Source organism: Clinocottus analis, unplaced genomic scaffold (genome assembly GCF_023055335.1).
Source record: "Clinocottus analis isolate CAN_PGR_092001 unplaced genomic scaffold, fCliAna1.0.p SCAF_26, whole genome shotgun sequence".
NCBI lineage: Eukaryota > Metazoa > Chordata > Actinopteri > Perciformes > Cottidae > Clinocottus > Clinocottus analis.
This window is the reverse complement of record NW_027175998.1, coordinates 4,413,172-4,435,115: the sequence shown is the minus strand read 5'-3', so window position 1 is coordinate 4,435,115 and position 21,944 is coordinate 4,413,172. Positions and strand designations below refer to the sequence as shown.

At 45.8% G+C, this 21,944-nt stretch overlaps 1 protein-coding gene across 6 annotated transcripts in view; it reads left to right on the top strand.

Moving 5' to 3' along the window:
* grin2bb (glutamate receptor, ionotropic, N-methyl D-aspartate 2B, genome duplicate b) overlaps positions 1–21,944 on the top strand; it is a 106,223-nt gene that overhangs the window by 16,744 nt on the left and 67,535 nt on the right. For all 6 annotated transcript variants that reach the window (XM_068592163.1, XM_068592162.1, XM_068592166.1 and 3 more), the window contains exon 3: positions 11,469–12,185. In XM_068592163.1, coding sequence (XP_068448264.1) covers positions 11,469–12,185 — 717 coding nt within the window. The remainder of the gene's footprint in view (positions 1–11,468; positions 12,186–21,944) is intronic.

Sequence of the window (21,944 nt, the reverse complement as noted above, 5' to 3'; positions counted from 1 at the left end):
CCCATGAGTCTCGGGCGCCACAGGGCCGCTAAAACCTCCAGGGAGCGGCCGGTCGCTGCTCAGATTCTGCCACTCGGAGAAAAGAAAACACCAGATGGGAATGAGAATGTAGAAAACTTCAGTGTCCATGTTTAGCTTTTCAAAAAAGGCCAGCGAGGGAACAAAGTTCTGGTGCTGAGGGCTGAAAGAAGGACGGCGCGTGACCCGCTCAGCTACAGATAAAACGGGGCTAACATATTGCATCGGAGTGACTTATTGTGTTACCCTTTAGAAAAGGAGGAGAAAAAAAAACAGACTGGAGACCTTGTGACATATTGTACGCGAGACATCGGTCTATAAAGCACTGTGCAGCGGTGGTCACACACATGTACACACACATGTACACACACACGTCATTTGGCTGCTAAATTAAGGCCGGAGCAGGAGAGACGTATGCTCAGTGGAATAAATGGCTTCAATGAGGTAATGAAGACCCCTGAGGACGGATGGCTCTTGCCCTCGATCCTGCGTTTTCCTCCAGCCTCGTGCTTCTGCGCGCGAGTGCGTTTAGTTGTGTGTCTTTGCGTGTTCCACATATCGAACTGGTGTGGTCATGTGTGTGTGTGTGTGTCAGTTTATTTGCCCCTGAAGAGGAGGCCCATATAATGTCATTGAGAGAGCGTCAGCCAGACAGCAGAGATCCATAGGGCGTCTCATTATAAGTGCAATTAGCAGAGAGAGGATTCTTGACCACACTAAAGTGCACTTAATACACCCAAGACCCTCTTCAATAAACTAGTGATTTTTCCCGCTGCCATCCTGGCTGTTCAAGATGGCAGCGAGGTGACGGATTATTCAATAAAGAACACTGTATTAGAAGATTACTCGAAGACCCCAATTATGCTACCACGGTTCACACACTGTTGGTTATTTGCTATCTCTTATATTACTATCTGCTTACTTTTGCCTCCTCTGCTCTGCTGCTAATACCACACCAGTATCTCTCTCTTTTCTTTTCTCAGCCTCTCTCATTCCACCTCGTGACTAAATTCAAGTTATTTAAGCGTGACCACAAGACCCAAATAAAAAAGTAAAAGCCTGATAAAGTTTATTCCTCTGTGCCACATCGGCTTCCATTGCAGTTAAAAAAAAAACCTGATTAAGAATGTTTCCAGCCACACTGTTGCAGTTGGTGACGCGTTCAATGGCCATGGTGGGAATAGGAGTTTATTTCCAGTCCGTCTTAAAATAACCGTCCTTCTGCCGTTAGTACTCACAGGGCCACCAAATGTGTGTTGATCCACCGCTGAAAATCCCCAACAAATGCTTTAGATCCGACTGGTAACTTTTGCTAATAACTTAAGAGCCCATATGTTTTAGGGAATTTACTTTTTTAAAGCGTATTTTTATTTTAGCGAATTAAATTTTTTCTCTTTTTTTTAAGATTTCCCCCCACATTTGGAACAAATTTAGCTCGCTTTTTGCCGGACCCCAATGCAACATCATCCCATTGAAAAATGAAATAATTGCAGAGTTGTGAAAATTCTCTCGAGGATTGTTATGAATCACTGTGTGGTGTTTGGGCCCTGAAAAGCCTCTGAAAGTCAAGGATGTGTTACTCAAATCTGTCTGTCTCATATTTCAGAGCTGGTTTTTTTTTTTGAAGCGTTGCTCATTTCTGTCTCTTCACTCGATTGGTTGATATTAAGAATAATAAGTATATTTAAGCAATAAGGGACGAGAGGCAGGACTGTATCGTCAATAATGTATCGTCAATAATGTATCGTCAATAATGTATCGTCAATAATGTATTGTCAATACTGTATTGTCAATACTGTATTGTCAATACTGTATAATCAATACTGTATCGTCATTACTGTATCGTCAATAATGTATTGTCAATACTGTATAATCAATACTGTATCGTCAATACTGTATTGTCAATACTGTATTGCCAATAATGTATTGTCAATAATGTATCATCAATAATGTATCGTTAATACTCTATCGTCAATACTGTATTGTCGATACTGTATTGTCAATACTGTATCGTCAATACTGTATCATCAATACTGTATCGTCAATACTGTATCGTCAATACTGTATCATCAATACTGTATCGTCAATACTGTATCGTCAATACTGTATTGTCAATACTGTATTGCCAATAATGTATCATCAATATTGTATCGTTAATACTGTATCGTCAATACTGAATCATCAATACTTCATCGGCAATACTGTATTGTCAATAGTGTATTGTCAATACTGTATTGCCAATAATGTATTGTCAATAATGTATCATCAATAATGTATCGTCAATACTCTATCGTCAATACTGTATCGTCAATAATGTATTGTCAATAATGTATCGTCAATACTGTATCGTCAATAATGAACAGTTCAAGGGTGTTGTTAGGCAAACCCTTGAACTGTTCGCTCACTCTCCACTGCGCGTCGGCCTCAAATCGCCCTTGAACATTATGGTACCATAATGTTCATTGAACATTATGGTACCATAATGTTCATTGAACATTATGGTACCATAATGTTCATTGAACATTATGTACCATAATGTTCAATGAACATTATGGTACATAATGTTCAATGAACATTATGTTCAATGAACCATAATGTTTGGTTCCATAATAACATTATGGTACCATAATGTTTATTGAACATTATGTACCATAATGTTCAATGCACATTATGGTACCATAATGTGCATTGAACATTATTAACGATACAGTACTGCCTCTCGTCCCTTATTGCTCACATACAGGATATCGACCCCTCGCGTCACTCGGATGAGACCGCAAGGTTTTTTTTTTACTCAACTTCTGTCGATGACAGCGGCGCAGAGAGAAACTCACGGCGGCAGTCGACTTTGCGAGAGTGAATTGAATAATTACAGAGGATGTAAATAGAACTTGTGTTGACTTCCAGCGCCCCAGCGGGGGGCGTCATTACAGCGGCGTGGTGTCTGATTACCTGAGCACAGTGTCGCACGGCTCCGGCAGCCTGAAGATCATTCACCTGAATCATCACCGGCCTTTTATGTGCAGGTGAGTTCAGAATGAGGACGCTCGGCCGGCAGTTTTTCCATCTCCGTTGAATAAGAGTGAACAAAAAGCAGCGAGTCCTCTTTATCTGTTACACATAAGAGTCACAGATACGTATATATATATATGTGTGTGTGTGTTTAACCTTTTAAACACCGAGTCTCTTTTTAGGTTTCTGCTTGAAAATGACATACAAACTAAAATGGCCGTGTCTCTGCGACCACGAGAGCTATTTGAATAATCTTGGAGTTAATAAACAAGTATAATGTTAGGTTTTGCTCAGATGTGTACATATCAGTCTAAGTGTTACTGGTTACGAGTAAATGAAGATGACACACAGAAAGAAATGTAAAGTTTCAGCCTAGAAAAAAAGCACTTTTCGCATGATTTTTACCTTGACATGATGCGTTCGTAAGCTTTTAAAAATACAAAAAAACGGCCCTTCAGCTGGACAGATGTTACATATAAAGCCACACAGTGCTCGCAGGGCGACGCATTCGAGGAGGCCGGACGCTTAGACGTTTGCATCACGCTGGTTCCCTCAAACACACGTTCAGAATCAGAAATCAGAAACTTTTTTATTGCCACGTGAGTTAGTACAAACGAGGACTTTGTCCTGGCGGAAGGTGCATCACAACACAACAACAACAACAGCAGCAACAAAGAACATTTAACTATACAAGAGAAAGTATAAAATAACATTTGGATAAGAACAAGTAATAAGTAAGTAAATAAGTAAATATACAGTAAATAATTAGCGATGCAATTGAGTTGTGTTTTGGATTACTGCAGAGAAATAAACTCTGTGGCAAACACTCGTTTATGGTACTTACAAGTTGCGTTGAGCAAGATAATCTGAGGAAAATGAACACTACTTTTATGATTTTTGAAGCGTGAATGCAATCAGCATAAGCCGTAAACAAACTACAACGTTTTGATGAGCGCGAGTAAACACAAGGTGGTGTAAAGGCTGACGAGCCACTTGTTAGCAACTGCATTTAAATAAATAAAAGCTTCACAATTCTAGAGAGGAATATTTACTGAGGTTGTGTTTAACCATGAGTTTGTTGACTTAAAGGGAACCATAAGCATAAAAACGCTAACTCATTTCCTGGCGTTTGGACTCTTTACCTTCTTCTTTTACCTCCTCTTTCCACTACGATTGTTCTCAATGCTAAAGTCAGATAATGTTCTTCTTCTGTCACATGTTCTCATGTTTAAGGAACACTGTGCAGCATTGTTGGGGATCTCTTGCCAGATATTGGAATAAGATATCGTTCAGTGTGTTTTCTTTAGTGTTTAATCACCTGGAGATAAGAATTGTGTTTTTCTTAGCTCAGCGTGTTTATTTCTACGGTAGCCCAGAACGGACAAACCGAACACTGGCTCCTGATTGGACCACCGGATTTCTCTTAAGCTCAGAGACGCCTCCAATCCTGCACACTGCACCTTCTACACGAAGGAGTCATGGATGTGTTAGGAAAGTAGTCTCCAGTTAGGGAAATAAAGTAAAACATTTGAATTATTAATGATGAGGTGAAACCTGCTGCCTCTCCAGGGAACATCTGGACCTTTGAATGAAATTAAAACTCAACTCTCAGAGGATCTTTTCTTTTTTTTTTCTACGGTTGTCAAGCCTCATTGCACACTTCTATTAAACTCCAGCGGCGCTCACAGTTTAATAAAGCGCACTGTTTAGTAGCCTGTGTGTTTATTTACCAACCTGATGATAAAAGTGCTGCTGTCACCTGGAACTGACCCCCCACTGAATGTAAATGAGCTCCTTAATGCATATGGCTGTCAAAGCGCTGCACAGCACAGCCCACCACATCCAGCCTCCGGGGACGTCGTGGAGCCTGAAAATATATATATATATATATTATAATATACTAATCGGCCTCTAAACGGGTGTTGGAGGAGAGATTTTGTTCTCCTGTGAAGAGCAGTGCTCGACGCCTGCTCGCAATCGCCGCTGCCATGTTGTTAAAATGGCGTCGAGAGAGGGGAGCGATGAGCATCAGGCCCCGCGGTGCGCCTTGTAGGACGCTGATTGGCTAAATTGTATGTCGCTCATTTATTTAATCAGTGATTGGCTAAACTGCTTATCAGACCCGTCTTTCATGGGCCAAATGGATTCGGCCCCAGCAGGGGGCAGCTGAGAGGTGCACGGGCGGAGAGAACAAGCAGGAAAACCATATATTTCTGCACAGATATCCAAATTCATAAGGTGGGGCCCGGCCCCGGGGCCGCTGTCTACATCCACACGCATGAGGAGGCCTCAGGCGTGTGACCCAAACAGAGCTCGACCTTACAATGAAAACCTTCTGCGCCGCCGGCTCGGTGTTCACATGTGTCATATCCCCACGGGGGTCACAGGCGCGTCGGCGGTAAATTACTGGGACAACAAGGAGTGCACACACACACACACACACACACACATGCGCGGGTGTGTTTAGAGGCCGATCGGGGGACCACTTATCCGTGTTTTCTCCGGCGGCGCACACGCCGCTGTGAGTGCTGTCATGGACACGCGAGAGCGCATGTTGCATGAGTCAGCTCTTGATTAGGCGGCATGCTTTACGTTTGTTGTATTACGCAGCGAGTATATGATCCACTCTTGACACCCTCCATTTAAACGTTATTAATTGTGTGTGTGTGTGTGTGTGTGTGTGTGTGTGTGTGTGTGTGAGAATACTCTCCATCATGGTACTTCTGTTTATTTGCCTGCAGCTCGTCTCGAGGATTCATTCGTATTGTGAGGTCTGAAAGGCGGATCATCTCTATCTGCAGGAGTGCATTAACTTAACAGCGTGCGTGTGTGTGTGTGTGTGTGTGTGTGTGTGTGTGTGTGCGCGCACACGTCTGTGCTTTTCATTCCGTGTTTACGGCTGTTTGTTCGAGTCGAAGACGCTCGGATGAAAGTGAACTGTTGTGCGTTGTTATGAGCAGAGGGAGCGCGCTGTGCGAGCGTCTCTTCCTGTCCATCAGGGTGCTGCAGGGAGGCCTATTTGAATTGTTACTATGGAAACCGAGCGCTGCCGTTGTGCAGAAACACACATCCCCCCTCCTCCTCCCTCCTCCTCCCCCCTCCTCCTCTCCTCCTCCCCCCTCCTCCCCCCTCGTTCACTGTCACACTTCTTGCATTATTTTAAAAAGATTGTTCTCTAATAATCCCTCCTCCTCCATCTCCTCTCAGCAGCCCTTTAGCAAAATATTCTTCTTCTTCTTCTTCTTCTTCTTCTTCTTCTTCTTCTTCTTCTTCTTCTCCTTCTTCTTCTTCTTCTTCTTCTCCTTCTTCTTCTTCTCCTTCTTCTTCTTCTCCTTCTTCTTCTTCTTCTTCTTCTTCTTCTTCATCTCCTTCTCCTTCTTCTTCTTCTTCTTCTTCTTCTTCTTCTTCATCTCCTTCTTCTCCTTCTTCTTTCTTCTTCATCTCCTTCTTCTCCTTCTTCTTTCTTCTTCTTTCTTCTTCTTCTCCTTCTCCTTTTTCATCTTCTTCTCCTTCTCTTCTTCTTCTTCTCCTTCTCTTCTTCTTCTTCTTCTCCTTCTTCTTCGTCTCCTTCGTCTCCTTCTCCTTCTCTTCTTCTTTGTCTCCTTCTCATTCGTCTCCTTCTCCTTCTCTTCTTCTCCTCCTCCTTCTCCTTCTTCTCCTACTCCTTCTTCTTCTTCTCCTTCTTCTTCTTCGTCTCCTTCGTCTCCTTCTCCTTCTCTTCTTCTTTGTCTCCTTCTCATTCGTCTCCTTCTCCTTCTCTTCTTCTCCTCCTCCTTCTCCTTCTTCTCCTACTCCTTCTTCTTCTTCTTCTTCTTCTTCTTCTTCTTCTTCTTCTTCTTCTTCTCCTCCCTCCTTCTCCTTCTCCTTCTTCGTCATTGCTTAGTGTTCCTGCTCCTCTCCTTTAGACTTCCTTAAACCCCCCTTGACTCCTCTCCTAGCGTCCTATGCTAATCATGTCCTCTTTTCATCTTTCTTTCTTCATCTTCCTCTTCCTCACCTCCTCCCCCCCTCTGGGTTTCTTATTGCTGTTCCTTTCCTCCACCTCCATCTCTTTTGTGTATGTCTCTATTTATTCTCTCCCTCGCCCCACTTCTCTCTCCTCGTGTCTCTGCTGCCTTCCTCCCACTCGTTTCCTCCTCCTCCTCCTCTCTCTCTCTCTCTCTCTCTCTCTCTCTCTCTCTCTCTCTCTCTCTCTCTCTCTCTTTGGCGCCCCCATAGAACATTCAACTAGTTTACAATTAGTATGTGCACCTGCAATTGAGCCTGACAAACCTCTGGTAATTAGACCTTTCAAACTGTTTTTGTGTGTGCGTGTGCGTGTGCGTGTGCGTGTGCGTGTGTGTGTGTGTGTGTGTGTGTGTGTGTGTGTGTGTGTGGAGATCAGCCTCACAGTTCGGCCTCCTTCGCCCTCCGCTCGCCCCGTCTCACACATTGTTCCTCGCTCTCTGTCGCCGTTGGATTTTCGGGCCTCACAACTTCTCCCGTCTTTGTTTTCTTTTGGACGTGTGTGTGTGTGTGTGTGTGTGTGTGTGTGTGTGTGTGTGTGTGTGTGTGTGTGTGAGTGTGTGTGTGTGTGTGTGTGTGTGTGTGTGTGTGTGTGTGTGTTTCTTCTCTCCTCTCGGTGCCGACTGCTGGATCGGCTCCTCGCTGCTCCGTAAATAAAAGATAAGCGAAGGTGTTGTTGTGCGAGCTTTTCTCTCTGCCCTTCGCTCGTCCCTTCGCCCAAAGTGCTCCTCCGTGCGCAGATTATGAAATGAGGAATGAACGTACACTAAATTAAGATTCCACGGCTGAAAATATGCCCAAATTCTTCCCCCTGTGACACACCAGCATGCACAGTAAGAAACCGCTATGTTCACATCAGGCGATGACTAATTGTGTTTCCCCTGGCCGTCACCTCCCTCTGCTGATGGTTCACTCCGCCTCTCTCTTTCCTCCCCCCTCTTATACCATCACATCTCCTCCTTCCTCCCCCCTCTTATACCTCCATCACATCTCCTCCTTCCTCCCCCCTCTTATACCTCCATCACATCTCCTCTTTCCTCCCCCCTCTTGTATACCTCCATCACATCTCCTCCTTCCTCCCCCCTCTTATACCTCCATCACATCTCCTCTTTCCTCCCCCCTCTTGTATACCTCCATCACATCTCCTCCTTCCTCCCCCCTCTTATACCTCCATCACATCTCCTCCTTCCTCCCCCCTCTTATACCTCCATCACATCTCCTCTTTCCTCCCCCCTCTTGTATACCTCCATCACATCTCCTCCTTCCTCCCCCCTCTTATACCTCCATCACATCTCCTCTTTCCTCCCCCCTCTTGTATACCTCCATCACATCTCCTCCTTCCTCCCCCCTCTTATACCTCCATCACATCTCCTCTTTCCTCCCCCCTCTTATACCATCACATCTCCTCCTTCCTCCCCCCTCTTATACCTCCATCACATCTCCTCTTTCCTCCCCCCTCTTGTATACCTCCATCACATCTCCTCTTTCCTCCCCCTCTTATACCTCCATCACATCTCCTCTTTCCTCCCCCCTCTTATACCATCACATCTCCTCCTTCCTCCCCCCTCTTATACCTCCATCACATCTCCTCTTTCCTCCCCCTCTTATACCTCCATCACATCTCCTCTTTCCTCCCCCCTCTTATACCTCCATCACATCTCCTCCTTCCTCCCCCCTCTTATACCTCCATCACATCTCCTCTTTCCTCCCCCCTCTTATACCTCCATCACATCTCCTCTTTCCTCCCCCTCTTATACCTCCATCACATCTCCTCTTTCCTCCCCCTCTTATACCTCCATCACATCTCCTCCTTCCTCCCCCCTCTTATACCTCCATCACATCTCCTCCTTCCTCCCCCCTCTTATACCTCCATCACATCTCCTCTTTCCTCCCCCCTCTTATACCTCCATCACATCTCCTCTTTCCTCCCCCCTCTTATACCTCCATCACATCTCCTCCTTCCTCCCCTCCCTTATACCTCCATCACATCTCCTCTTTCCTCCCCCCTCTTATACCTCCATCACATCTCCTCTGAACTCCCCCCTCTTATACCTCCATCACATCTCCTCCTTCCTCCTCCCTCTTATACCTCCATCACATCTCCTCCTTCCTCCCCCCTCTTATACCTCCATCACATCTCCTCCTTCCTCCCCCCTCTTATACCTCCATCACATCTCCTCTTTCCTCCCCCCTCTTGTACCTCCATCACATCTCCTCTTTCCTCCCCCCTCTTGTATACCTCCATCACATCTCCTCTTTCCTCCCCCCTCTTGTACCTCCATCACATCTCCTCTTTCCTCCCCCCTCTTGTATACCTCCATCACATCTCCTCTGAACTCCCCCCTCTTGTACCTCCATCACATCTCCTCTTTCCTCCCCCCTCTTATACCTCCATCACATCTCCTCCTTCCTCCCCCTCTTGTATACCTCCATCACATCTCCTCTTTCCTCCCCCTCTTGTATACCTCCATCACATCTCCTCTTTCCTCCCCCCTCTTGTATACCTCCATCACATCTCCTCTTTCCTCCCCCCTCTTGTACCTCCATCACATCTCCTCTTTCCTCCCCCCTCTTGTATACCTCCATCACATCTCCTCCTTCCTCCCCCCTCTTATACCTCCATCACATCTCCTCCTTCCACCCCCCTCTTGTATACCTCCATCACATCTCCTCTGAACTCCCCTGCTCTTGAACGTCTGCTAATAGAGGCGCAGCAGATAATAGCAATAATAGCAAATAAAAGGTCTGGAGTCGACTTCAGAAGAGCAGCGGAGCGTCGGAGGAGAGCAGGGGGGAGAAAACAAGTTTGGAGGTTAAAAAGGAGAAGAAACAATGAAAGGGAGTGTGGGTGGAGAGAGGGGGGAGAGAGATAGACACACACACACACACACACACACACACACACACACACACACACACACACACACACACGGTCGAGACCGGTCTGAGTGTCTAATGGTCACTTAGCCTGGCGGCGAGTCCATGAAGCTGTGAGGCTGTCAATCTGTCAAAATGCAGCCGCTGCTGTCCTGACTCTCTCAAAACACACACACACACACACACACACACACACACACACACACACACACACACACACACACACACACACACACACACACTCCTTCCCGCTCCGCCACAGGGTTCCTGCAGGGAGTCGTAGCGTGGCGTGATGGAGGCGGCGTTGGCGCTCGATGCTCCATCAGAGCTCCTCCCAGTGAGGGTTTGGTACCCAGCTGTGTGGTCACCCGGTTGCAAGCCTCTTTATCAGCGTCATGGACATAAATAGCAAGATTATATATATATATATATATATATATATATATATATATATATATATATATATATATATCCCTCTAGTTTCCCTCTGGTTGGTAGTTGTTGATCTGAAACGAGTGCGTTGGAGCGTTCCTTCTCCGCCGCCACAAACCCCGCCCCTTCCTGTGAGACGAGCGCCCGCTCGACCCCCTTATGCGGCCATTTTGGGCCCAGACAGCAAGCGCACTAGCACATCCTTTAAGCTCCGCCTCTCGTCCGGCTTATCCTGTGAAACTCATGCACGTCGTTTCTGTGACGCCGCCCAGACTCTTCTGAAGGTTTGGGCGCTAGCGGTCGCCATCTTGGCGACACAGACTGCAGAGTTTGGAAGATACATCTGAACTTTACAACTTTTAGGACCTACTGATTTAAAAAGGAGTATTTAAGTGAGAAGTTGTACCTCTGATGTCCATATTTACCTCTTTTTCCTAATGAGTGTCTGGGGGAAAGTCCTCTTGGGCATCATGTGACTGACTAGAAGTTGTAAAATCCAAGGTTTGACCACTTTGTAAAATTTGCTTTAAAGCTGGTTGCATTAGTAACGGTGCACTCAGAAAATGGCCGCCGCTCTCCTCATCCTGCCGGGTTATTTGAAATCTATTGCCATATCTTGCACGTGTGCTGCAGTTCTGATTTGCACACAAAACTAAATTATTTAGAAAAGGATTCATGAGCAAATAATAGTTTTTTGGGAGATTTTACATCTGAAGGCTCAAACCAGTTGGACGTCATCCAGTATAATGGTCAAACTGGCCTTTCTGCAAGCTTTAATATAACAATAATTCAGGCACTAGTCTTAAAGATGACTGCACCAATATGGCGACCTCCTGGACTTAAAGCCGATGAAAGAGGCGATCCTAAAAGTGGCCTGGCTCTCCATCATGGCGTCATGTGGGACTCCTGGTGGTAGAACAAGGTGTTTGGCTTCATATCCAACCAAACGTTCCCGCTCCACCATCTCTAGTGGACAAACTGTGATTCCACAGTCACCAGCGGACGTATACAATCCAATGTTACATGGTTGTACCTCTGACATGCTAATATAGATATAGATATAGATCCACCCAGCAAGTTAAAGTCCTGGTTTATAATCTCTGTCTCTCTCTCCCTCCCTCCAGGGACGGCATTCACACTCCTCCACAATGCTTGTCAGCCTCCACCTTTCTCCCTCCCGTCTTCAGGACAAGCGCTCCGTCTCCCTTTCCTCCCACCCTCCTCCTCCTCCTCCTCCTCCTCCTCCTCCTCCTCCTCCTCCCCCGGACCGGTCTCGGCCTCGGCTGCCCCTGCCCCTCCTCTCCTTCTCCTTCTCCCTGCTCCTCCTCCTCCTCTTCACGCTCCTCCTGCCCGTCTGCGAGTCTCGCCGGAGCGGAGGAGGAGGAGGAGGTCCCGGCACCGGCCCCGGTGGTGCCCCGGGTGGGGGAGGCGGCCAGCGGGGAGGCGGCACCCAGCGGGGCGTGGTCATCCCCCCTCAGTACTCGCCCGCCATACCGGCCCTTCCCCCGATCAATCCCAAGCTGATCAACTCCCTCAGCATCGCCGTCATCCTGGTGGGCAACTCCAGTGACGTGGCCCTGGGGGCCGGCCTGGAGAAAGAGGACTTCCTCCACATCCCTTACCCGCCCAAGGTGGAGGTGGTCACCATGAACGAGACCGACCCCAAGAGCATCATCAATCGGATCTGCGCGCAGATGACCAGGAACTCCCTGCAGGGCGTGGTGTTCGGAGACGACACGGACCAGGAGGCCATCGCCCAGATCCTGGACTTCATATCGGCCCAGACACACATTCCCATCCTGGGCATCAGGGGAGGCTCCTCCATGGTCATGGCTGCCAAGGTAGGGAACCAAAACCCTGTTCATCCACGATTGGACCGACTATTCGCGGTGAAGTGGGAGTTTCCAATGCCGTTGTTGTAAAATAGCACATTGGCGAGCCAACGGGTCAACAGCAACCCTCCAATGAACGCAACGGTGTTCGTTAAGACTCACCGACAGAAAACAAATCGTTTATTTCCAAGATAAAGAACTTTTTAAACCTGTTTTGCTGGCGACTCATCCATAAGAGTCACCGCAAATGTGCTTTTGAGGTTCTTTAGTTTGAGCTTTTTCTTCTCGGTTCATTGTCGATAAAAAAGGAAAAACATTATTTTTTAAGAGGCACCAGCCTCCCACCACTCGCGGTGCTGCCGCTCGTTGTGTCGCGGCCTCTCCGCTGATTGATTTAGCTGCTAATTGACCTCCGCTGTGAGCCCGACGTCACTCTGAAGCTCCTGACAGCGAGTCGCCTCGCCTCTGAAAGGACTCCCAGCGTGAGACAAAGGAGTCAAAAAACACATTTCGCTGGGATCGGGGGAGGGGAGCAAGAGGTTTGGCACAAACCGAGTCGCACGAGGAAAATCTATAATCCAGAAACGGAACAATAGCTTTGAAATGTATCCTCAAATAATGTCGCGTGAATAGGCTCAGCCGCGTTTAAGTCGCGCAGATGAAAGTCAGAATCCATACGGCGCCGAGGTCGGCTTTTTGTTGGACCGTTTGGAGAAAACGGAGCGATAGAGATTCTGAGTAATGGCATCAATAATGCACTAAATATGAATGGTTGTTTGATTGATATTGTTTGAGAAGGTCCAAGATATTGGAGTTTGACATTTTGACTGGTTGGACTCTTATTGTTATCTTTTTCCAGAGCTTTCAGCCCCACATCATGGTCTTCATGCTCCTATAGACTTTGTTTGTGGTTGACATTTTGGAAAAAGGGTGGTTTGTTTGGTACGAGTCGTAAGCTAGTTTTTCCGTCAGCACATGGCAACACAACCACAACGTGAGTGAAGACAATCAAGTGACAGTGGAAACGCTTCTCCAACATCTGGATCTCCAAATTAAAACACACTAAAATCAAATGACACTGATTCAAAAACGAGTAGAAAGTCAATCAGATGGCGAAAAACTTCCTCGTCTCAGTTTTCACTGCTTGTTAGTGACGACGATGACAGCTGGACGCATTGAAAGTAGTGGAAGACAATCCAAAATGATTCACAAAGGAAGTCCAAACTCCTTGCTCTGTGTAATTAAACCAGCGTAGACGTGGTCCATGTTCCCCAAGCAGACGACTCTGAGTTGACATGAGGAGTTCATTGTTGTTCTCAGGCATCGAGCTGGAGCGCAGACTAATCAATACATGGCGGGAGCTTCACTCTCTCCTCCTGCGGAGACTCTGATATGATTAGATTGTTGAAAACCTGGCCGCATAAATCTGCATGATAATCAGACAAAGTGATTTCTGGAAATTGCTGCAGTCAAAGCGTTCGCACCGATGCCACTTGTGTGCGACGTGAAGACGAGCGCCGCAACAAACACATTTACCGATGTCACCGTCAACAGAAACTGCTTGTGTTTGATAAATGGCGGAGCAATTTATTATTTATTATTATTATTATTATTATTATTATTATTATTATTATTATTATTATTATTATTATTGTATTATTTTATATTATTTTATTTTATATTATTATTATATGATGTTATTATTATATTATTTTATATTATTATATTTTACATTATTATATTTTATATTATTATTATATTATATTATTATTATATTATATTATTATTATATTATTTTATATGATTATATTTTATATTATTATTATTATTAATTTATTATTATTATTATTATTATTATTGTGGAGCAACTTGCCTGAAAAACAGACAATCTGATGTGCGGCTTCACCTGTCGCTCCGTTGAACATTTATATGAAGGCCGCCGCTCAACTTAAAGAGAGAGATGATCTAATAAAAGCTCCAATTCAAGGTACTACAGTAGCTCCGCCCACAGCGAGGCGGTTCCTCCAGCCGCCACGAACACTCGTTATGACTTCATCGACTGATGCCAAAATCCAGCTGAGGCCTTGATGGCGTAGAAACAAGTAGAAACAATGGAGTGGTTTAACCGTGGAGATGAGAACGAGAACAAGAGAACGAAGGAGCGCGATGGGGGAGGTTATGAAATATAACACAACTCGTGTGGGTGTGAAGGAGGAAGAGGAGTTTGCTCGACGTGTAATTATTACCACACGTTGCAGCTGACGGAGAGACGGAGGACTCGAACCCAGAGCGACGAGAAGCAGAGCGGCGCCCAGAGCTCGCCGACGCTGTCGTCCATTTTAAACCGCTCGACTATCGGTTGCAAAACCTAATCTCAGTAATCTGCGTCCTCCGGTTCATTCAGAGATGTTTCGTGTCCGTGTGCTGAATCCCTCGTCAACCAGCACGCGTGACGAGTCCTCTTGAAATCCTTAAATCACTCTTCCACGCATCCGACGCCTCGCAGCTGCGTTCTCCTCCAGCTCGAGACACAAATCTTTGCTCGGAGCGGCGAGGCGACGGCGTGAATGATCGGGGCGGCGGCGGCTTTTTTCTTCCGCTTTCTTTCCCAAACTACGGTTGAGGTTTGAGAATAAAGCTGTTGCCATATTTCATCCTGTCCTTTCCCTTTGTTTTGATGTTACTTAACCTTTTGGAAGCAGAGCGTGAAAATCCTCCCTCGCCAATTTTAAGTCCCAGCATGCCCCATTCAGACAGTCTTTTGGCAAAAAATATGTAATTTTTCCATTTTTAAACCGAACGACACAGTTTTTTGACTGAAACTTCTTCCTAACAGGCCAAGACTTTGTTTTATTGTGATGTTTGTTGCAGATTCTGATTCTTTAGGTCCTAATCTTTCCATAAAGGTGTCTTATTGACGCTCCAGGAGGCTTTTCTGGGGAATCTGGCTCATATCATGCTGGATGCTCATAGTTACAATCAAAATATCTTTTAAAAAGTGATTTTTTTGCAGATATACATTTTTTCCCAAGACTTTGCTGAACAAATACACACAATAAACACAAGTATAGTCATTAATTTGGGGACAACAACTCAAACACAAGGAAAAGAGCTTCTTAATTCACGGTGCAGATCGACAACATGACTCTGTGTGTGTGTGTGTGTGTGTGTGTGTGTGTTTTTGAACCGCAGTGAGAACGTTGCTTGTAACAGGATGAATGCCAATAAGTACGGATTAAAGTAGAATATCTCGTGAGATGAAAACACGTTGTTTTTGGAAATGATTACAGCCGAGATATTTTAATGAATGTCGACTTTTGGAACGAACGCTGAGCTCGTGCAACGTTTGAGAGAGAGAGAGGGAGGGGAACTATGATTATCACATTAAAGATAGGATAATTGTGTTCAATATCATGGACAAAAGTATAACGTTAAAGTATTTTAAACACATGGTTCTTCATGACAGAGCTTCTGGCGTTTCAAAACGCCGTGAGACTCGGCTGCAGCACTCGAGCATAAAGAGCTGTGTGAATGTGTGGAGGGAGGAGGCATCATGTGATGGTTCACACAGTTCTTGAGGAAATATCTGTGTGGACACGGTCCGCATGGCAACCGCTTGCTTATATTTTTATCTCCACTTACTTTATATATTAAAAAAAAGCGGTTACAGAAAGAGAGAGGAAGAGAGAAATGATGATTTTGTCGTCTGACAAAACGCAGTGAGGGTTGAACGCTGCAGTCATAGAGGGACGGGGTGAGGGAGATGAATGACCAGATTAAAGCGTCAAAAAAAGGTGGAAACAAAGAAGAAGAGGATCAGAAACAGGCTGAGAGGGACGTCGTGTTTCGCTGTGGTGGAGTAGTCGCTGTTTCTATGCCTTCTTTAATGTTTTATTTATAGCTTTTCAGTCACGTCAACCAAGAAAAACATCAAAACCTTTCACCTGGTTTCCATATTCACGCCCGTTAAAGGGGAAACGAACATACGAGACGAGAGCTGAAGCGATTGATGAGCTGATCGTCGATTGCCAAAAGTTAAAAGGCAAATCCAAACCCTTTAAAATGCTTTTTGCACTCTTTTTTTTGAAGTCTTCGAACATTTGTACATTGAATAACTTGAGAATTTGGACACTTGGTCGAACAAAACAAGCGTTTTAAAGACTTTATCTTGGGCTCTATTGTATTCTAATCATCACTTCTTTCTTGTAAAACGATGAATTGACTGATCGAGGAAATAATGAATGAAATTCCTCTTTTGAACTTCCAGTCAGAGCTTTGATCGGAGCCTCTCTGTGCTCATCGGATGCTCCGTGGGCGACGAGACAATCGCTATGGATTATGAAATTGTATTCTATTTTTGCACTAAATGAATAAAGAGGAGCCTGAATAACTTTGTGAGTGACGGTCAGGCGGCGAGGTGGACGTGGAGCTGTGGCCCGATGGCAGCAGGACGCGTGTTGTGAGCGCATTAGAGCCAGCGAGTGGTTCTCCAGCATCAATAACCCAATTCCCTCCAGGTTGCCAGGTCCACGCCTTATCGGTCCACAATTATGTCTAATCTATCGCGCTGCGTGCGGAGGTCTGCGGGGCCAAACCACTTCACTCCTCCGTATCTTGTCACGCAGCGACTTGATTTCCATTTAGAGCGCTGAACACACGAGTTCCCCCTTTTTTACGGCTGCGGTTTTTTTTCTGTTTCCAGTATGCTAATGAGCCCGGGACGGATATGCAGGTCGGCCCGTTATGAGCCGGACAATATGCACGCTTCCATTGAGCCGTCCATTCAGGCCGTGCCATGTGTCGGTGTCGGCGTAATGGGACGACGGAGTCGGCCCTGGCCAACACTCTGGCGTCTAATGAGGTCTTCCAGATCTATTGTGTTGGCACTTAAGCTGTGTGTGTGTGTGTGTGTGCTTTTTTTTGGGGTGTGGACACGTACGGCATGCTGGTGCTCCATGATAATGGCCTCTTTGCCTGTTTCTGTGGAGATTAAAGCTGTTGTTTTCACTGCAAACAAGTGAATCCGGTTCTAATAAACCATTCAGCCTCCTCAAAGTATATTTCTCCTTTTTGTTGTTGTTGTTGTTGTGTCTTTCCATTCGGCAATGCCTACAGGTCTTATACCCATGCAGCGGGGCTTAAAGGTCTTGCTGGTTTAAAGTGAATCTCTCTGGGGGTGAACAACGGTCTGCCAGGTGGTTGGTAGTACAACTCGTGTATGAATGGGCCGCTGTGGCTCTCAAAAATGCTGCATGAGAATAAACAAACTGCCGTTGCATTGCTTTGGAAAAAAGACTATTTTTTCTTCTTCTTCTCAGACGTTTGCGAGTGAAAACTGATTCACCAGCCCTTGAGTGATTACTACAATTATACACCCGCTCTATCTTTAAATAGGCAGAAGAGTGTGAGGCCTTCTCTGCAAGACAGACGCAGCCGTGCAAGTAAATTATTTCGCTGACATTATTTGACATCAGCCAGACGAGCCGGTGGCCGTACGGCGGCGCCGCGCCGCGGCTTCGCTAATCTGCAGCAGCTGACATGATTGTTTTCCCCCTCATCCTATTGTTCTCCTTCCCAATTTGTGGTTTTAAGACTTGGATCCTGCATGCACCATGTATCCCATTATGCCTGCTGGTTGTACATGAGGGGATAATGGACCACCTCTGGGATGCCGCCGTTCACAATTAGGACCAAAAGACAGAAGAATTAAGGTGCTGGTAATGAAACTGGGTCCTGGCAGCGGTTGACTGACTTGCTTCACTCTCCAGCCAAACTAACAATGGCAATTCATTGAGTGGCTGCTTTATTTTTAACTCGCACTATTCATTTGGCCAATGGACCAAAATATTGCCCCTCACGCTGCTATCGCGCTGCTATTATTCTGTCACCACCATGCTTCGGTCTTTTCTCGACTCGTTTAAAAAACAATCAAATGTGTCGCGTGTGAAAAGACCGTTTGCGCCGCTGTGATCCGTCTCAGAAAATTTCATTTCCTGCTTCATATGTCAAATGTAACTTCCCCCCCCCCACTGACGCCGATACGCTGGAACAACAACACTGCAGCTGGTTTACTCGAGCAAGGAGAAGCTGTCAGCTGGAGCCGGAGGTCCTTCCCTTAATTTAAACAACAGCAGTTGTTAGACTACTTTTTGTTTGTGATTATGCTACCGGGCGTGTTGACATGAGCGCTGAATACAGCGACGGATGATTTTGACGGCACTAAAGCACCGGACATGCTCCAGTAATGACATGTCAGGTCATCCTCTCCCTGTAAAACTAATCCCATCCTATTAGAGCTGAAAGCTCACTTTCTCTCTCACCTCCTCTGGCTCTTGTCCCAACATCTAACCCCTTGCAAAAAGTCCAACGGATGGAGCGTAGGAAGGAAATCGGCAGCGAACTACACTTCCGTCCATTGTGTGTCATTGCTGTCGTCCTTGACTGGTAAATGGGAAGATGTGTGCGCAGTGCAGGATGTGTGGCGCCCTCACTAATCTGTGATGTCACTGACAAAGCTCTGAGCTGCTCTTTTTGTCGGCGAGTGGAAGCTGTGACGACGTCCAGCGGCGGGATTTGAACACACCCTCTCTCGGGGTGTGTTTATGTAGTTTAATCCACGGTGAGGTACATTAAGGTCTGTGGTGTTTTAGTGAAGGAGCCACATGCTGCATTATAACGGCAATTCTTTATGTTTAAATCATTGGTGAAGGTTTTGAGATGATAAACTCTATTTTAATGTCTTTCAACAATTAACTAGAAACATAAAGACCATAAATTCAGACATCAGCTCTCTGTTTATCTGCAGATTCCCTCACTTTGTGACGCCACTTTCATGACGTGATCCATGTTAAGCTCACATCCATTGTGACTGTGGATCAATGGTTTGCACGTCCGTCTTATAAGCAGAGGATCAGAGGTTTGAATCCCAGCTCTGCTAATTTTGGTCTGGACCCCTTGGTGGGCCAGATCCGGCCCACGGGCCGTATGTTTGACACCCCTGATTTAGGGGATCACCAACGCCGGTCGGACTCGTCTCGGGGACCTCGGCCGTCTGTAGGAAAGCGGTCTGAAAGTTGGTCAGTGCTGCATCCTGCGAGCCGGTCAGATGGTTTTCCAGGATGAGACGGATTTGCACATCGTGCATCTTACACCCCGTTTCTCACACACACACAATTGATTTCTTTCCCGTCCTCATCATCACCCCCTTCCTCCTCCTCCTCCTTTCACCAGCTCATCCCTCCTTCTCGCTTCTTCAATGCATCGAGCTCTGAAACGACGGCGTCATCTGGTCATCGATGCGGCCCCGTGAGTTCGGTCCAGAGTCACACAAAGAGCTTCTTTTTTGACGCAACTTTTCCTGATAACGTTCCAGATTTTAATTGTGCCCTTCAAAATGTGCTGCGATTTTTTTATCCTTCTTCTTTTTCCATCCACCTCTCTTCCTCTCCCTCGTCTTTCTCTCCATATAATGAGCTCGTTTTATCAGCGGCGGTGGTGTGCGTGGACGGGATGAGTAATTTGGGAGATCACAGGAGGCTCCTCTGCGTTGCACCGGGTTACAACAGGTTGTCAGGAGGCTTCGCGAGCCTCGCTGGTCTTCTTCCTGCCAGCAGTAACTATCTGGCCTTTTAACGTTGCAGCTTATGGGGCCTAATTACCCAGCTAATCTTATTATGTAAGATAAAAGTTGGCGTAAATTTCCAAAACGAAATGAGATTCAACTTTTGGGACACAGAATGCCAATCACAGCGTAGCTCAGGTTAGCTCTGACCGCTAGCGTAGACGCTCAGGTGACCAATTCAGATTCACTTCACCTTCATGCTCAACGTTGTGTAATAGTGACACTTGTTACCTGTTAAGAGGCCGATGACACCGGACCAGACTCTAAAAAACATGTCGCTAGCTAAACCGTTGTTCTCCTCTGGCACGGCGCCTTTTAAACACATTTTTCTATCGTTTTTCCGGCGCGCTTAAAAGTTAAAATATTCTCAACTTTTAAGCGCGAGGCGCGGAGTCACACAGCTCATCACTGTCACGCTCGGCCATGGCAGCCAATGGGATGAAGCGAGAGGCGGAGCTTTACTCCTTCCTGTCTTCCTGTGGTGTGAACAGCGGGGAAGTCAAAAGAAAATGGCTTCCCTCCGACGAGGCGCTAATGTTAGCGGTGTTTAATGACGAAGAGCCTTATAATTCTAGATGGAAACACGACTTTAAAGCTCAGAAGACGCTCCAGCTGACTGCTGCTCAGCCCAAAGTACTGAACGCTCTCGTCATCCAGACACAATTCACGCAATAGATGGTGGTATTCACCGCCGTCTTTCCTTTTTAAATTAAAAAATAATAATATTGTGAACCAAAAACTCTGCTTTTATGGGACTTTTTCCTCCTCTTCCTCCTCATCCCACAACACAGCAAGGGCAAGAGCACGACGTCTGCTTGAATCCATTTAGTAAATTAAGTTTACTAAATGGTCGCTCCACGAAAACGTTTTTGTCGAGGCGTCTTTGAAGCGTTCGCGCTTTTAAAAGTCACGTCTGGAGTGATCGGTCCCTCAGGTTTGAAGGAGATGCACCTTTTCAAAATGTTACGTTCCCACCTGAAAACCTGCGGCGCTAACATTAGCAGAGTATGTTAGCAATACGTCAACCAGCGTTAGCACGTCCATGCTACGCTAGCCACTGCCAGTGTACTGAATGTAACCACATGCTCTTTTTGCTTTGTAATGGTTGTAACAGTAAATAAAGACCCACAGGAAGTGAAATGTAGTTTCTTGTTTCGGACTACAGAGCCATCGTGTTGCGCGCTATAGTGAATGTTTAAATATGTCAGTTCCACACAAATTAGCTGATGCCTTTAAGCTCAGAAAAACACAGTAAAGTCTCTTTTTCCGCACACAACACCTCTGTCCTGTGTGAAAGTATTCATGACAAAATCAGGTGGAAAAATAAACCCCCTGGTGTGTAACTACCATTGTCATTTGACACCTTATTGTAAAAAAAAAGCTGATTATAGCATCTCTAGTGTCGGTAAATCAGAGAGCGGTCATATAAATCCTTTATTTCAAAGGTAATTAAAAAAAAGGCCCGTTCCAATGATGCCAACGGGGACGTCGGATAAGCCAACGCTCGTGTGTGTTGTTTGGGGATAGCAATCTGACACACAACGTATTTTTGATGTTCAGTCGAGAGGATTTTGTTGTGATCGCTAACTGACAAAGAACTTGTTCCCACGATCTTTGAAAAACAAGCATTGATCAGCGTGAGTGACGGACTGCTTGTGTTCTGTGTTGTTCTGCGTACGCGCCAATCACAGCAGCTGTCTGTGTTGGTTTCAAATCAGAACATCAAGTGTTTGCCAGTGGGATTGAACGCATTAAAGCCGACAGATGCCTCACTGGTGATATCATAGCGCATTTATCCCAATGTGGAAGCTGCTGTACAGTAAAGCGAGTATTATCACCAGGCAGCGGTATACTAAAGCCCATAAATAATACATACAATACCGCATTCATGCACAATTCACTCCTCAAGACAGTGCTGTTGCCTCAAAAAGTTCAAGATGACCCTCCTCCGATTCTCACCATTCAGTGTCATTAGGGGTTCAGCATTGAAGCGCTGCTCGCGGTGCACTCTCACGGTATTAAATTCAGTTTTTTCTTCCTCCTTCTGAAGCTGTACGTATTAGAGGGAACGCTGGCGCCATCTCACATGACTTTGAGCTTCATCATGCGGTGTGTTTTGTAATGTATAGGGAATACAGAGAGAGAGA